The sequence below is a fragment of the Neolamprologus multifasciatus genome, chromosome 13 (genome assembly GCF_963576455.1).
Source record: "Neolamprologus multifasciatus chromosome 13, fNeoMul1.2, whole genome shotgun sequence".
Classification (NCBI taxonomy): domain Eukaryota; kingdom Metazoa; phylum Chordata; class Actinopteri; order Cichliformes; family Cichlidae; genus Neolamprologus; species Neolamprologus multifasciatus.
Window position 1 is genome coordinate 16,172,179 of NC_140451.1, and position 10,703 is coordinate 16,182,881.

The 10,703-nt window shown below is 37.3% G+C and overlaps 1 protein-coding gene across 2 annotated transcripts; it reads right to left on the minus strand.

Annotated features, from left to right (window-relative positions):
* Positions 1-1,971: 1,971 nt before the first annotated feature.
* gfral (GDNF family receptor alpha like) lies at positions 1,972-6,747 on the minus strand. Of its 2 annotated transcripts, none has more exons than XM_085182128.1 (9): positions 6,323-6,747; positions 5,895-6,008; positions 5,267-5,422; positions 5,047-5,103; positions 4,631-4,946; positions 3,255-3,514; positions 3,081-3,161; positions 2,886-2,964; positions 1,972-2,803 (listed from the first exon to the last, which is right to left on the minus strand). In XM_085182128.1, the coding sequence occupies exons 1-9, from the start codon at positions 6,357-6,359 to the stop codon at positions 2,734-2,736; spliced, it is 1,170 nt and encodes a 389-aa protein (XP_085038254.1). In that variant the 5' UTR covers positions 6,360-6,747; the 3' UTR covers positions 1,972-2,733. The 2 variants fall into 2 exon arrangements, with proteins under 2 accessions (XP_085038254.1, XP_085038253.1); XM_085182127.1 differs by having other exon boundaries at positions 5,047-5,106.
* Between the last annotated feature and the right edge of the window lie 3,956 nt (positions 6,748-10,703).

A 10,703-nucleotide genomic window follows, 5' to 3' on the forward strand; every position in this document is an offset into this window, starting at 1 on the left:
TTAAACACATGGTATGTGCTGCTTCCTCTCTTTGTGATTCTAATTCAAGAAGATATAAGCAGATGTTACATGAACTATCACAGCTAATGCCCACCACTAGACTGTATAAAGCTAATATAAATGTGAAAGTCAGTGAATGAATCCAAGCTGCACCACCAGCTTAAAATTTATTTTGATGTCTGCTGCCTGTGATATAACCTAAGGTTGATTGTGATCACCACAGTCACTCTGCATCACTAAACTTCACCAGAGTACAGCATACTCTGGTGAACTAACCCTGCATTAAACTGCCAGATATTTTCATGTGATCAATATCTGTTTGATAAACTATAAAATGAACCAAACCTTTAAAATGTAAGCTTTAGTAAAATTATATAGTATATCAAATGTCACAGAGCAGTCCTCAGCTTTAAAAATAACCTTTTTCTTCCTATCCTTCCTTATCCTTTCTCCATCTCTGAGTGAAGTTATCTCCCACGTTTTCTCTCCCTGGGAAATAGAGCAGCTGTGCCTTTAGCTAGCAACACACTGTGTGACAAACTGTGCAGAAACAGTTTGTCTGTTTGCTAATATTTGTTTAGCTGTTGGAAACGTAGCATTTAAAATCACCTGCCACATTAAAACTCAGTCTAAAACCTGAGCATAGTCCTAGAAATGATGGCTAGATGATGTGTTTTTCTGTCTTCCATCCCTTTGTGTGAGATAAGCACATGCAATAGACACACACCAACAGAATTGTCTTTTATGTTATTTTCCACTCGATTTAGGTTCAAATTGTTTTGATGTTTGAAAGCAAGCAGTGACAGAAATAATCCCAGCCCCATTTTGAAAATGTAAGAATTAAAAAGTAAAGATTTGTACAAAAACATCAAAATTTAAAGTAAAATACAGACGCCTGAAAGTTCTACGTAAGTACGGTAGTGAAGGTTTTGTACTTTATTATCTCCTACATCTGAAATTAGGCCCAAGTATATAAATAGTCCCACCAATCCAGTGTTTGCCTGTGAATGAACATGTTTAGCTCACTGTTTAGTGTTTAGTTCAGTTTTGTCCTGTTTTCCTGAAAAAAGCCTTCTTTACCTCCCAATCAACTTTTCCTGTCCAACAAAAATCCCTGCCTTCAAACCAGCTGGGAACTTTTCAGCATGTGTTTGGATTTATCGCTGTATCTACTGTTGCATCCTTTCAAATATATAGATTTCCAGACATGGTTGTTCATTTTCCTCACAGACACAGAGCCCTCCACACAAAAGATCAGACTGTATGTTGTGTGTGCTTAACATGATAGAAAAAAGAATTAAGTCATGGGTTAAAACATTAATCATATTTATCCACACTGACCTTTAATTTGACTATTGGACAGAACTTCAAATCTTTGAAGAGTCCAGAAATACTCACCTATAGCTCAATCGTATAAAACAGAGCAGATCAGTGAATCAGGGTTAGATCAGCTCCAGTGACAAAAACAATTTGGTGTCTTTGGCCCAATTAAAGTGAAGCAAATCCACTCATCTTGATTGCTGCAATTGCTTCTCTTTTGCCACCACTCAGACCTCGTTACCCTGTCTCCAAATGCTAAAGTAAGTGTGTTTACAGGTCAATACAGATAACTCCCATCAGTGCCTCTCCCCTGCTGTTTGTGCACAAAGGTGTGAATAGGGTTGTCCTCCCTTTCTACTTCTCCTGTTTTTATATCAGACATCACCTGACCAAAGGCTCCACTCTGTCCCTGATTCCAGGACTAAGTGGACTATGCTGACAGGGCTTTCTCGATAGCTGTCTATGAACTAATAAAAGAAAAACAAATCTTTTTGTGTTCACTGCTTCAGGTTGAAGGCCTTTTTTGGGGGGCTTTCACGCACACTGACTGGAACTATAAAAAAAATGACAAATGATTTTAAATTCTGATTTTGAAGTTTTTCTTTAAAAGCTCCTTTTAAAGAAATCTTCACGTAAAATGTAGCATTTTGATGCTTTCAGTGGGAAGTTTATTATCAGATAGAGAGGAACAGAGCACAAGAGTGAGCAGAGCACAAATAAATCATCACACTTGAAGTTATAACTTAAAGCAATCTTAAACTTGTCAGATCTGTTGTTTTTTTCTATAATAAGTCTCGGTGTGAAAGATTAACAACAAAATCTTTTCAATTAACTTTAAACATAAAGGTTGTATCTACAAATATACAATACGTTCTTTAATAAAGCAGCACAAGATCACTGTTTGCAACAACACAAAGATTAAGGGTGCACTACAGAAGAACTAAACAATGCTACTTCACAAGATTGTGCAAAAGCTTCTTATAGTCTTATCAATCAAGTAACACCACTGGGCAGTGTGACAAGTGCTTCAAACATACAGCAACTCTAGACCTAGAGTTTCTGAACTACAGCAAGAAGAACAATCAGTCCTTGTACAGATTGTATGACTCCCACAGAGCCCTCATGTCAAACTCATCAATCACCTACCAAGTACTTTGAAAAACAAAGTGTGCTTTGGAGACCTTTACAAAGGATGATTACAACAATATTCATTTGGCTATCGATGACAGTGTTTTAAAGCATTCTCAATTTAGTTATTTTCTTAATAAACTATTACCTATTACAGCAAAAAAAATAGGAGATGACTGCATGTGCAGCAAACTCAAAGGAACCTCACGAATCTATTCAGCTGTGATCTTGAGTTAAAAGAGAAAAAATGATGATTATTTTATTCAGTGGGAAGAGGAATAAACATCAGAGAATAACGACACAGTTGTTTTTCTGTGGATGGTGAAATTTTGTTTTATCTCTCTTTCTCGAGATCCTACAAGGAAACAGAAATAAAAGTAAATTATACATAATATTTTGATAAAGCGACTTAACATTGATTCAACATCGATGCTTACCATTTTTTACTGACAATAACCAGAGGCATCAATATGACACCAGCAAGCAGGATGGTTGCAACAACATACAGAAGATAATCTGGAAAGACAAAATATTCCATCTCCAAACCCACTCAAAAATTGTTTTGATAATTTAAATTCATGTGAATCATACTATGATTAGCATTAAGAGTTAATTCTTGAATGCAAATTTACCTTGTAACCAAGCATAAGCATGATCTGATTCAATGGTCTGTGGAGGTTTAGAGGGGCGAATGATTGTTTCTGAAGATGCCACTGAAATACAAATAAAAATAATTTACAATCTTTCCAGGAAAAATGATTGTTACATTTAAAAATGCCTGGTTAGAAAAAAAAAAAGATACTCACTGAAGCGTGATCTATTGTGAAGCACGTCGTGAATCATGCTGCATGTCAGAAGATCGTCATTGTAGAGTCTTTTACATGTACAAGGATGGTGAAGCACTGTGCCTAAAGTAGCCACGAAGGCCCTTTTGCATTCAGCGTCTGCACCAAGGATGAGCTCTGGATCCATCTGGGTGAAGCATTCATCTCTTGGGAGGTCACTGTCAATGCACTGGGCTTCTTCAGGACTCCAACAATTGGCTTGAAATTTTTCTAATAAGCCCCTGTTAATACAGAGAAAATGTGTGTTATGTGGAATGAGTGGGTGCTGTGATTTATAGATGTTTATGTGTTATGGTAGATTGTACATATTACTTCATGATCATTTCACATATATTTATGGAATTACATTAAAAATGGCAGCGGGAAAAGTGCACCAATCACACAGGTGGAACTTGGAATATAAAAGGCTGCAGTCTACGTGTAAAGTGGTTTCTGAAAATTTTTATTAGATAGTAATTGGAGATGTGGTCTTAAAAAATGGCCATTAAAAAAAAAGAAACAGCATTGGATTTGATGGCACTATAACCTGAAAATCTAGGTTTCCATAATGAAATCAGCTCGAGTATGGACAAGTGAGGAGGGCATCCACTTGAAGAAGACACTGAACCACAAATTGCTCCTAATGGCTGGACCAGCACTTGGCACTCTCTATGAAAGCTTGCTGCCATGTATGTGTTAAAAGGACAAACAGGACAATGTAAAAGGATTTCGGTTAGGAGTGCTACTGTACACTAATGCGGCCCTATACTGGACTACCTCAGCTTGAGTTCTTCTTCATTGTTCACTTAAAGGTTGAAAATTCACATTTTGTTATTTCTGTGTCTGGCTCAGTGTTGGTAGTTACGTATTCAACTATTGTACCACCTCTGCAGACTTCTTCTTTTCTGTTACTAGCAGTGAGCTGGCATTATTTTATACACTCATTTCCAGTATCACTCACTCGTTCACTCACAGCCTTTTTAAGGCTGGAAAGGACTCTCGAATGATGAACGCTATTTTTCCTTCTCCAATTTAGTGATTGTTAGTTTGTTGACTGAATCCCTTCCTTGCATTTTAAAGTGCTTCCTTCCTGCTGCATAGCCTATACACAAGACACCTTTTTTCTCCTCCCCGCATGCCTCGCACAACAATGTTCCTATCAGCTTTTGTTATTCCCTCCAGCAATCTCATCCGCCAGATGCTGCTCATACATTTCATCATTGTGCAAACAATGAATTTGCATCTGATTTGGCGGTTTCATCCCCGAACGTGCATTTAATAATAATAGCATTTGTACAATAATCCTGAAAAAGACAACAACAAAAAAAACAAAAACATCTGAGGACAGAACAGCATACCTGCAGTTACTTTCCTCAGTGCACTGGTTAAGTACACGCTGACAGACCCGGATCTCATCTCCACAGGTGCCACTGTGCAATTCAGTTTTCATGCTCAGACAGCTCTGATCTGAAGCTTCACACTCGCACATGACCAGCATCTCTGCAACATTTTGGGGTACGTTCCTGTAGAACCGCAGAGTTTCCTGCTGACACCCTTCATCATTGCACTGGCCTGACTTACAGGCTTGGAGCATAGGAGCCAGGTACCTGTTGCAAACTGAATCGCTGAGACAAGCCCTAAATTGATCCAAACATGATCCGGCACCATCATATACTAAAAAACAAAGAGAGAGAAAGGTAGTGAATGGGTTTCGCCAGTTTTGACTCATCTTCACTAGATTTCATCTGAGATTAGCATAATAAAATATAATTACCGTAGTTTAATAAAGTGCTTGACTGCCAATCCATTACTGCACTCCTCATGAGCTGAACTGCTGTTCAAATAATCAACATGATTATCTCTCCCACCAACAAAGGCACATTAAAGATCCTCTTAACAGTCATTTTGTAGTGCAATAATTGTCCACCTTTGGCAAACAAAAACGTAATTTCACATCTAAATGCTTATCGTAGAGACTTCTGAGAATACCGCACCTGGCTTTTGGTGGCATTGTGTGGCCAGCACTTGTATAGAATCACAAAGCTCCTCCTCCCAGGCACACACGCACCCTGGCAGAGAAGGAAATTGGTGCAGTATTGTCTGGATGGTCATGTTACAGACCTCTGAGCCTTTTATTTGGCACCCTCCATCTTGAATGACAGAAACATAAGAGGAAGGTGGAAAAACAGGATTTTCCATAAGTGAGCAAGGTCTTGTTTGAGCAACAGGTGTTTTCTATGTGCCTGCTGCTCTGACAGTTTTCCTCGTGATGTCTGGTTATGTATCCCGATATAGGCTGGTATATCAAATTCAGTGTAATAATGGAGGATTTCGATGTCAAAACAGACATACTGTGTGCATTAAAGGCATCAGAAAAGTGATTTATTGTCACTTTATTTTGTTATATACATTTTGCTTCGGGCTGTTTCCTCACTTATTACATTTTAGCCATTTTCCATGAAAAGCAATTCAGTCGAATAGTCTCATTTGCTACGTAAAGTGATTACATTTCCTCAGGAAATGTAATCACTTTACGTAATATTTTACGTAATTACTTTACGTAATATGTGTCTCAACCCTTGGTAATAATAACAATATAATGGAAAAGTGTTTTTTTTTTACCTTCACAGATGCCGTCATAAAATGCCTGTTCACGCTTGCATAAATCTGACATGCAGATTTTCACAGCAGCCAAACACTCAGAAGCCAGCGATGAAATCTGAGGAGCAATAATCACTGAAATACAAGCAGACTTTAAGAATTTATTTACTTTGTCATTGGTTTTTATGTGGATTTATTTCACGGAGATAAGTTTTGGCTTATTTTTGAGGTTTTATATGAAAAGGGAGATTCAAAAATTAAATGTTAATGTCTCACATGACTAACTGTAGCTACGCTTTGACTATACATGTGGTACAAACTACAAGACATGAAACACTTCTAGTAATGCTAATTTTATAGCACAAAAACATACAATAACACTAATCAATTTGTTTGTTTGTTCTATCAGAAATCTGTAATTTTATGGTAATGGTTCGGCTTAAACTCACCAAATATGACTGCAGCTTCCAGTCGTCTCAGTTGCATGATAGCTGTTGCAAAGCTTTGAGCAGACAAATGAAGCTCTCACCAGCAGCTGATGTGTCCCTCTTGTTGGTGTCAGCATTTAAGCTGGGATACACCACCCGCTGTCAGGAGGATGTAACACATTTACTGGAGGCTGTACCCTCCACCTTAGAATAAAAATGACAAATGCAATGAAACAGAGCTGCAACAAAAAAGGGGAAAAAATGAGTGCATATAGTATTTTAATATTGTCATTATTATATTTTGTGGCTTAAGTAATAGTATTATCTCTTAGGAGTAGTGCGATATTACTTCAGAGATAGGAAATAAAAAACAGTTGATCCCTGGTCTGATCTGCTGATTTAAATTTGTGTCAGATTGTTTTCACTTGCATTCTTTTTCCAACAATAACTAAGAGGAAAGTAAACATATTTATGCAGCACATTTCAGACAAAATGCATTTGGACGTGCTCTAAATAATCAAAAAACAAACAAGCAAACAAAATACTTTTAATATTATTTAATATTTTAATGGCTTGAGGCTTCAATGTTGTTCTTGGGAGACCAATCCATGACTGAAGTGTTGCATTGTGTCTTTTCCTGCCAGGTATGATTTTACTGCTGTTGCTAGTCAACATGCCCTTACATCCTGAAGATGATTTGAACCAAAAATCAAAACAAAGATACACTACACTGTCAAAATTAATCACTTACCCATCCAAATAGCTGAATTCGGGTATTCCAATCACTTTAATGACGACAGGTGTATAAACTCAAACATCTGTGTCCCTTCTCCAAACATTTGTGAAAGAATGGGTTGCTCTGCAACAAGTGCAGTCCTGGAATTTCCTCGCTACTAAATATTCCACAGTCAGTGGAACCTTGTGGAAAGCCTTCCCAGAAGAGTTGAAGGTGTTTTATTACATTTTATTATATTTTATATTAAACCCTATGGATTTAGGATGGGCTGTCATTCAAGTTCACATGTGTGTGAAGGGAGGAGTGTGAATACTTTTAGGAATATGGCATACTTTCTTAGAGCTACTACTTCTTCTTTTATCCTCTGCTTTTGTTCTGCCTTCATCCTCAAATTTTTTAAGGACAAATTGCACACCATGCCAAATTTTTAATAGCTTTTTGATCATTTCTTTGTTGGAGAAAATTTTTTTTTTTTATGGCTGTCAAACTTTGTCATTTTGCCATTTTTCATATATTCAACTAACGGCAATGGGACAAACTATATAGTTTTTCAATAGACCAGTGACAAAGTACAATAATACAAGAAAAATGTAAAATATTTAAAAGAGTTTATTCAATAAGTTGTTCTGCTACGAATCAACACAACACTGCCTTAGGTACCAAAAAGCATATGTATATGTATACATGTGTTTACTGATAAACAAACGGTATTCACCTTCAGCTGTAAATAATGTTACATGTCAGCAGAGTCATTTACAAGATGGTTAGCTTTGCTAACAACTCCACCCAATTTGAAGTCAGCAACCTTCTCTTTTTAGCTCATTTCTGCCGCTCCCTAGTGGCTAGAAGTCAACAGTGATTAACTCTCATAAAGCCTCCAATCAAGATGATTTATTTATCAAGCAAAAAAAAAAGTCAACAAATACTGATCAAAGGGTTGCACAATGAAGTATGAAACATTGGAAGACAAAAAGGCTTAAAGTGCACTGGAAAAAGTTACAACATACATTATAAATTTTTGTAAAAAGTGATGCAAAAAGAAGAGACTTTAATTCGACAGCTTCATGTCTATTCAGAAGTTGTTAAAGACAATTGTATGCACTGTTTTACTCTGAACAGCATTCAAGACCTGGGCTGAGAAGTGAAACATTTCACATTTAGTTCAAAATGAAGAAATTCTTGTGAAAAACGTCCCACATGTGTCGTTGTTGTGTCATAGTCGTAGTTTAAAGTCTATAAAATTTATAATCATAATTAATAAATCAAATCTATGCTCATAAACAATTTCCCCACATTAAACACATCAAGCTGAACTGAACAATCAAACTTAGATTAATTACAATCATGCTGCCCTGGCAGGGATTGTTTTCCTCTCTGTTTCCTGTTATTGGTTTTTTTCTGTCATTCTTTCATATTATGCCTTTTCCTGATTGCCTTTTTAGTTTTATTTGAACTGATTAGCCTGATTTGACAAGATTTCCACGTCCTCCTTGTTTATTCATTTTTGTCCTTTGCATCCAAACTATAGCACTTTGTCTTAAGGATTTTGTCTACTGCTGATTAATATTTGCTTTGTGTTTCTGAATGCAAACTTTGTTGTGCTGTATGTTTGAGGATGTGGATTCTCTGAGTTTCCAGTGTGCTGCAGTGTACAGTTGTAAATAGCATATTTACAACTGTACAGCATATAGTTAGGGCTGGACCAGGTGACCCTGAATCCTCCCTTAGTTATGCTGCAATAGATGTAGGCTGCCGGGGGATTCCCATGATGCATTGAGTTTTTCCTTTCCAGTCACCTTTCTCACTCACTATGTGTTAATAGACCTCTCTGTATTGAATCGTATCTGTTATTAATCTCTGTCTCTCTTCCACAGCATGTCTTTTATCCTGTCTTCCTTCTCTCACCCTAACCGGTCGCAGCAGATGGCCGCCCCTCCCTGAGCCTGGTTCTGCCGGAGGTTTCTTCCTGTTAAAAGGGAGTTTTTCCTTCCCACTGTCGCCAAAGTGCTTGCTCATAGGGGGTCATATGATTGTTGGGCTTTTCTCTGTATCTATGAAGCGCCTTGAGGCGACATTTGTTGTGATTTGGCGCTATATAAATAAAATTGAATTGAATTGAATTAAATCTCTTTGCAAATGCTCTTTAAAGAAATTTTCTGCTTTTATCTTCTTCCAGTAATGTGCAAGTAGCTAAAATGAATGGCTTCAGCCGCTTACTCATGTTCACTGGGTGAGGGGTTCTCAAGAAAGATGGAAGCTACTCTTGAAGGGACATCGGTTTAATCAGGGTGCTCTCTGCATAAAGAGTTGTGTGCATGTCTTTCTGTTCTGCACAACCATTACTCTGATCCACTTCACCCTAGGCAATTGCTGCGGTTTTAAGGAAGTCACATCTGATGCTGTTTGGATGAGGGGTCTGACAAAAAGTCAGCGCTGCTTGTGAACAGGGTTAGTCATATGTGTATTTGTGTGTGTAGACTTCATTCACTGACATAAAATCAAACTTGCAAGCAACTAATAAAAATAGCCCTGCATGTTAGCGTTAACATTTCGGCACACATACAAACAGTTGTGCACAGTTTAGAACCCTTTTTAAAAATGATGTATGTGGGCATTAACTGTGCTTCTCAGGCTGACACACGGGGCAAGCTGCAGCAATTGTCTTTAAATGCTAGCTCATGCATATAAAATTATTTAAGATATCACCAAATACTATATGCCCGACTGACTGCCATTCTAAACCAGTGCTGTTGAACCACCACAGCAAAGTGTTGACAATCCAAATCGGCTGCTACGAATGACTGCAATTACTGAGTCAGGCTGCAAGTTGCTCATCTGAATGAGGCACGTTTGAAATGGGAAATTCACTGTTGTGGTTAGAAATGGGAGGAAGGCTTCATACACCCGGTCTCTGCAGCAGCAGGTAATTTTTGGTGGGGAACATGAAAAAGCATGTTTATAATTGCCTCATTTTCACCACTGAGATGCCCTTGATCAAAGCCTTTGACCTCCCAGATGCTCTATCAGAGATGCTCAAAGGCAACTTCTAAGTGTGTCATCAAGTACGAGAAGGCCATTCCTGCAAAAGAAACAATGAAGTATATGGAAGAAGAAGAAAAACACTACGCATTGTAGCTGTCAGTACAATCATTTCTTATCAAGAAAAGGTCAAAACATTGATACCAAGAGTTCTGGAGCAGAAAAATGTCCTGATGAATCAGAGATCAAGATTTGGATTGTTTTCTGATACTGATACATAAATCTATCACAATAAATATTTAGTTACATTTTAAATAAAAAATTTACAATTATTTTACAAAATACAATTTTCAGTGTATCAAATTCAAAATCAAATTCAAATTTTATTCTTCACACACACAACCATACACAGTATGACATGAGGTGAAATGCTTGAAGCTGTGCAATGCAATGCCTGACCATTAAATGACAGTGGTTTTATAGTATTTACAATTTACAGGTTATAACAAAATTTACAGATTTAACTTTTAAATTTACAGTAAAAAATGTGCTAATAGCAGAAAGAGATTATAAATTACAGGAAGTGTGCATGAAGAAAAACTAGAGTGCGTGTGGTGATGTGATGTGTGTGAGAGTCCAGTCTTATAGTGATGTGATGTGTGTGGGATAGTCCAGTCCTACACCTGG

What these genes read in the sequence shown, in the direction of transcription:
- gfral (XM_085182127.1), bottom strand. Translation starts at nt 6,359, where the DNA reads ATGCAACTGAGACGACTGGAAGCTGCAGTCATATTTG. An exon ending in ACAATGCCACCAAAAGCCAG is followed by an intron (nt 5,107 to 5,266) that starts GTGCGGTATTCT and finishes TTATTTGAACAG; the next exon opens with CAGTTCAGCTCATGAGGAGT. An exon ending in TGCTTATGCTTGGTTACAAG is followed by an intron (nt 2,965 to 3,080) that starts GTAAATTTGCAT and finishes TTGTCTTTCCAG; the next exon opens with ATTATCTTCTGTATGTTGTT.